Below are 6000 nucleotides of genomic sequence, written 5' to 3'. Positions count from 1 at the left end.
GGTGACTAATGAGGACCTCTTGACCAACTGCACCTTGCTGCTGTGCCGCCGGCTGCTGGCGCCCGTGAACCTGCTGTCACTGCAGACGGCCTCGGGGCTGCGCCTCTTCTCCGTGCTGAGCCTGGCTTGGGGCTTCATTGCCGACGTGGATCTGGAGAGTGAGAAGTTCCGGCGTCTCGGGCAGATGCGCTTCACTCTGGGCACCTTCCTGCGCCTGGCGGCCCTGCGTGTCTACCAGGGCACGCTGGCCTACCTCCCCGCAGAAAGGGTGGCCTCCCAGGTGCCCGCGCCCCCCGCTGGGGAGCGGCAGGACCAGCAGGGGCCCGCGGACGCCCACCTCGTACCCCTGGAGGAGCCGGTGCCCCCGCACTGGACCGTGGTCCCGGAGCAGGACTTCGTGCTGGTGCTGGTGCTGCTGCACTCCCACCTGGGCAGTGAGATGTTTGCGGCCCCCATGGGCCGGCGTGCGGCCGGCACCATGCACCTGTTCTACGTGCGGGCCGGCGTGTCCCGGGCCATGCTGCTGCGCCTCTTCCTGGCCATGGAGAAGGGGAGGCACATGGACTATGACTGTCCCTACTTGGTGTATGTGCCTGTGCTTGCCTTCCGCCTGGAGCCCAAGGACGGGAAGGGTGTGTTTGCTGTGGATGGCGAGCTGATGGTCAGCGAGGCTGTGCAGGGCCAGGTGCACCCAGACTACGTCTGGATGGCCGGTGGCTGCATGGAGCCCCCACCCGGCCCGCAGCCTCAGCAGGGAGCACCTCCAGGAGAGCCCTTATGACTCCGTGGGCCTTGCCGTGCCTTAGCCTACTTGGTCACCTCGGAGCTCAGGACCCTCCACAACCTCCCCCCGGGGCCTGGAGGGCCCGTCCACAGCTCATGTGGTGGGGAGGAGGACCCCTGAAGACGGTGGGAAGGTGGACGCTGTGCTTTAGAAGGACAGTCTCTGCCTACCAAAGGCCAGAATAAGGCTCTGGGCCAGGAGCCCAGCTGGTTGGGTCTCCCTGCCTGTGGAAGCCACTCCCATTTTGTTTCTGGGAGCCCAACCCCATGAATCAAATACAAATAAAGTGACATTCCCAGCCTACTGGTTTTATCCTAGGTGTTGGGGAGGGAGTGGGATCTCACTCCTGCCGGGGCACTAGAACTTCACATTAGCGAAGCCCAGTAGTGGGCACTGGATGGGCCAATGCGTGGTACTAACTCGTTAAGCATCATTTTGGCGGTGGGCACAGGACCAAGACTAGCCCAGGCTTTTTTTTTTTTTTGCAGGGGTTAGGGTCCTGCCCCAATGACTATACCACCTTTGGCCTGGGAGAAGCCAGGGAGCTCAGCCAACTCCCTGTCCCCACGTGGAGGACAAACTCAGAGCTAGTATGTCTTACCCAGGGCCACACGGCCAGCTGGTCTCAGTGAAGAGGGACGAGTTCTCTGATTTCCGGGGGCATTACAGAAATTAGCAAGGAGCGGCAAGGTCACAATGGAGGCAGTTGTTCTCTCCTGAAAGGAGTCTGTTATCCCTCCAGCGAGGGCTCTGGGGCTCCCCCAGCCTCCTCTATCCTACCCTGCCCGGTCCTCAGGGGGCGGGAGTGAAGAGGAAGCAGCAGGGAGGGGCCGATACGAGGCCCCCAAACTGGTTGTAACCATTTTGGCTTAAAGGCCAGGCCAGGTGCTTCAACTCTCCCCGAGCATCTGGAAGGCCCCCGGGGACCACAGCCGCTGCTGGCAGGTAAGTGCTAAAAACCGGCTCTGGAGGAATGGGACACAAGCTGTCCCCACAAACAAGAGCGCTGCCCCAGCGAACGAGGCCCCCGTCTTCCAGCCCCCGGGACGCCCGCGGCTGCAAACGCGGAAGGCACAGACGCAGACCGGCTAGGGTGGAAGGAGCTGGTGCCGTGAACCTTTCTGGCCACGGGTCTTGCCTTCCCCTGGGGAGGGACGTGTGAGGTGGCCCGGAGGGGAAGAAAGGCGACAGAGCCCAGATGAATGGCAGAGGCAGGTTTAATGGTGCCATCTAGTCTGTTTTGTACATTGTAATGAGCCAAACAAAAAAAATGCAAGTAAAAAAAAAGTTTAATCACACAGCACTTTATACAGAGATCTTAAGCAGTAGGCATTCACATCTCCACATGAACAGCGCACAGCCCCACCAGTCACTCTGGATGTTTCTCCAACAAGATACCGACTCAGGGCTCCAGATGCCGCGGCCCGAGGCGCGGCTCCGTCCTTCCCCGCGGCCGCCGCCTGCCCGGGGCTACGGCACAGCCCAGGGGTGGAGCCAGCTTAAGGCGGACAAGACGCATCATGCTTTGGCTTCTTTTTTTTGTTTTTTGTCTTTTTTTCTAATAAGAGTTAATATCTTTGCTTTTGAGATTTATTTTCTTCCAACCTTAAATATTACATACATACACCAAAAATTACATAGCTGCAATGTGCTCAACAGCATCCTCTTAACCTGGAGCTTCACATTATCAAAAGCTTAGAAAACTTGTAAACCTCTGGGCCTGTCTCTGAGAGGGAGGAGAACCCCTGGGAGCCCCCTCTCTCCCCTCCCCCGGGGGGCGAGCCTGCAGAGTTTGTCAGCGACGGAGGGCGAGTGCGGCTGGCTCCTTCCGTGTTCAGTGAGCGACGGGCCACCTCCCGGCGTTAGCATTTGATGGTGGGAGGGGCAGAGTGTGCGAGAGAGGCCCTGGCCCTGGCCTTGTCCCCACCAGCCGGGGCCCTGGGGCGCGGCTGGGGCGGAGCCGGAGCCGAGCCGGGAGGCGAGCGGGGAGCGGAGCTGCGGCGGCGGGCCCAGGCCAGCGGGGGGAGGCCGGAGCGCCAGAGCAAGGCACCTGCCGCCGTTTTTCCAGCAGCTCCCCGGTCCTCATTCCGTGTCACATGTGAGGGCCGCCACCTCTCCTGGGTGTCCCCCTGGACCCAGCCTGGTCCCAACCTCTCTTAGAGAGCAAGTTCAACAGGCCTGAGGGTCATCCTGTGGTAAATGGTCCAGAGCAGAGCCAGGAGTCGGTGACAGCGGCGGGGGGGGGACAGGGGAGGAGTGGTCGCGGTGGCAGCAGGAGGGCCTGGGACCGGGGAAGCTACAGGGGCACTGGGGAGGTTGACAGGGACTGGGGGAACTGCGGGAGCAACCCACACTTCATGCAAGGCACATCCACTCGTCCTGCTGCTGGGCCCAAAGAGGGCCCTCGTGTCAGGCCCCAGGAAGACCCACCTCCGACCCGAGATGGGGACGGCAAGGGAGTAGGTGCCAGGACACTCTGCCTGGGTGACAAGTGGAAAATCAGCAACAGGTTTCAGATTCTCTTTGCCACAGGGGACCGGCCTGCTGAAAGACTGCTTCGGGAAAGAAACGGCAGCATCTCAAGAAACTTCTTGCACTTCAGCATCAAACTCACCTTGGGGAGAGGGCAATGAGGGGCTTCTGCATTGGGGACAAAGGAGAAAACGGGAAGACGGGCGATTCCAGGGGAGGGAGCGAGCGGGCAGCAGCTGGCCTCCCCCCACGGACGTTGCTTCCTCGAGGGCGGGCGGCTACTTGTCCTCTGTGCTCTCGGGCATGCCCGCCTCTAGCAGAGCGGCCCGGAACTGCGTCAGGACACCCCGGATGCTCTTGATGAAACCCTTAGAAAGTGGGAAGAGAGGGAAGCCGATATCAGGGTAGCCGCTCTTCTCGGGCAAGAAGCTCCGGTAGCTCTTTCTCCGCTTCTTTGGTTTGACGCTGGGTGGCACCGGGGCGTCAGGCGCTGCCTCCGAAGTCTGGTCTGTGCGGTCCCTGCTAGCCGAGGCCAGGCCCTGGGCGCCGCCCTCCGAGTCTGAGCCCTGGGAGGCCTCTCCAGGGGCCAGCCCTCCATCCTCAGGTTCTTCTCGGCCGTAGTCGGAGAGCTCGGCCACGGCCGGCGGCTCCGGGGAGCTGCTGTCCCTGGGGATCCCGTTGGGCAGCGCCTGGGCCCTCTCCAGCAGGGCGTGGGTTTCCAGCCAGGACTCGATGCGGTTCACCAGCCGCCAGCCACCAGTATGGAAGTGCTGCCGGATCTCCTGCTCGAAGACCTCGGGGGGCCGCCGTACCAGCTGGGTCATGGACTGCACCACACGGATGAGCGCCATTTCATTGTAGCAACGACTGTTCTCGTACCCCTCCTGCAGGCCCCGGTCACTGTCGAAGCCCGCTTCGTTGTAGTACGGTTCATTCACCAGGATTAGACCTGTGGGGGCGGGGGTGGCGGGGAGCCCATTAGGGCCGGGCTGAGGACCCCCCCGAGGACAGCCAGAGCTACAGGCGGGAGGTGGAGAACGGAAAGGCCAGCGTCACGGTACCCTCCAGCAGCCATCCCCACCCCACCCCACCCCCACCCTGCCCACCGTACCTTGGATGGAGATGAGCACCTGGAGAAGGCTGGATTTGCTCGTCCACCTCTCCGTCCCCTGAAACACACACAGCCAGCACGATCACCTCTGCCCCAGACACCCGCCCCCGACCAGCTGTCCTTCCACCCGGGCTGGTCAGCACTATACTCACCTTTCCAATCCAGGTGCCCAGGAGGCTGACACACACCTTCCCATTGTCATACAGGTTGGGGTTCAGGCGGCCACTGCACTGGGAGAGGTAGCAAAAGTGGGGGGGCACGGCTGGGTAGATGTTGGGGAGCTGGATGTCAAACAAGTAGAGGCCATCCTCGTAGGGGGTGCGAGTGGGGCCCTTGATTAGGGCCGAGAAGAGGTCCTATAGGGAGGGAAGGCTGAGGTTGGTGGGGGCTTCTGCGTGGATCTGGGGGGGGGGGTGCGGGGGAGGAGAGAACAGCACCCGGGGACTCCAGACACCACCAGCTATGGAGAAGCTAAACGCAAATATCTCAGTGTGGGCCTACAAGGCATCTTTTAACTCCTGGTATAAACGGAATTATCTAAACTTGTTTTTATTTTACCAGGTGTTTTTCATTGTTTTTAAGTCATTACTCAGAAGTAGAAGATGAAAGAACATTCCAGGGTGGCAAAGCTATACTTTCTTTTAGGGAAGCAGAGGGACAAGGGGACCTGGAACTCCGGTGGAAATGTGGCAAACCACCAAAGAAACTCAGGTCATTAAGTCACCAGGGAGACTCCCCACAGCTGTTAGAAATCTGTGTATCGGGCGTGGGGGTGGCGTCAACCGCTAAGAGCCATGCATGTGACGTCGCGTCATGGGAAAGCGGCGAGGACAGAGGGCCGACTGGAAGGACGGAGTCCTCTTATGCATGTTTTTACTGGCGCCACCCTGCGGGCCTCAAGATAACGCACTACTTCCCTGTCCCTCCGTGTCAGACTTGGGAAAAATGCCATTCCCTTCTTCTCTCAGCAGAGCTGCGACAGGCTGGAATTTTCAAGTTTTATTAAAACTCAAGAAAAAGCAAGTGTCCCTAAGAACCCCGAGCAGGGGGGTGGGGGGGTGGGTAACTGGATGAGGGGCGCTACAGAGGACACGTGATGGATGAGCACTGGGTGTTACATACAACTGATGAATCCCTGACCTCTGCCTCTGAAACGAATACTACGCTCTACTAATTGAATTTAAATAAATAAAATAAAGAGGGGCACCCGGGTGGCTCAGCCGTTGAGCGTCTGCCTTCGGCTCAGGTCATGATCCCAGGGTCCTGGGATCGAGCCCCGCATCGGGCTCCCTGCTCAGCGGGAAGCCTGCTTCTCCCTCTCCCATTCCCCCTGCTTGTGTTCCCTCTCTCGCTGTGTCTCTCTCTGTCAAATAAGTAAATAAAATCTTAAAAATAAGTAAATAAATAATTAAAATAAAGGAAGAAAAAAAGAAAAAAGAACCCCGAGCTGCCCCACCCCGTGGCTTCCGGCCTGCCACAGGCAGGGCCAAGCAGTGCCTCTCTCCCGTTCTGTGGCCCCTCTGACCAGGGCTGGGCTGCAGCTGGGGCCCGGGTCAGACTCAGGTTCAGTGTCTTGCACATGCGCGGCTCCCATCAGGGGCCGGGTGGAGGTGTGGGCTGCATGAGGTGACAG

The 6000-nt window shown here is 59.9% G+C and overlaps 2 protein-coding genes across 3 annotated transcripts in view; one reads left to right on the top strand and one right to left on the bottom strand.

Moving 5' to 3' along the window:
- SPHK1 (sphingosine kinase 1) overlaps positions 1 to 1087 on the top strand; it is a 2765-nt gene extending 1678 nt beyond the window's left edge. The window contains 1 exon segment of the mRNA XM_081804434.1: positions 1 to 1087. This exon segment is cut by the window's left edge and continues 2 nt beyond it. Within this exon segment, the coding sequence (XP_081660560.1) occupies positions 1 to 781 (781 nt within the window). The 3' untranslated portion in view covers positions 782 to 1087.
- Positions 1088 to 2055: 968 nt separating this feature from the next.
- Positions 2056 to 6000, bottom strand: part of UBE2O (ubiquitin conjugating enzyme E2 O) — a 54389-nt gene continuing 50444 nt past the window's right edge. For both annotated transcript variants that reach the window (XM_081804432.1, XM_081804433.1), the window contains exons 16-18: positions 4520 to 4723; positions 4368 to 4425; positions 2056 to 4205 (exon numbers count right to left, since the gene is read on the bottom strand). In XM_081804432.1, coding sequence (XP_081660558.1) covers positions 3535 to 4205; positions 4368 to 4425; positions 4520 to 4723 — 933 coding nt within the window. In that variant the 3' untranslated portion in view covers positions 2056 to 3534. The remainder of the gene's footprint in view (positions 4206 to 4367; positions 4426 to 4519; positions 4724 to 6000) is intronic.

The sequence above is a fragment of the Leptonychotes weddellii genome, chromosome 15 (assembly GCF_054177405.1).
Source record: "Leptonychotes weddellii isolate Sample4059 chromosome 15, ASM5417740v2, whole genome shotgun sequence".
Classification (NCBI taxonomy): Eukaryota; Metazoa; Chordata; class Mammalia; order Carnivora; family Phocidae; genus Leptonychotes; species Leptonychotes weddellii.
The sequence above is the reverse complement of the archived record's forward strand: the minus strand, read 5'-3'. Positions and strand labels throughout refer to the sequence as shown.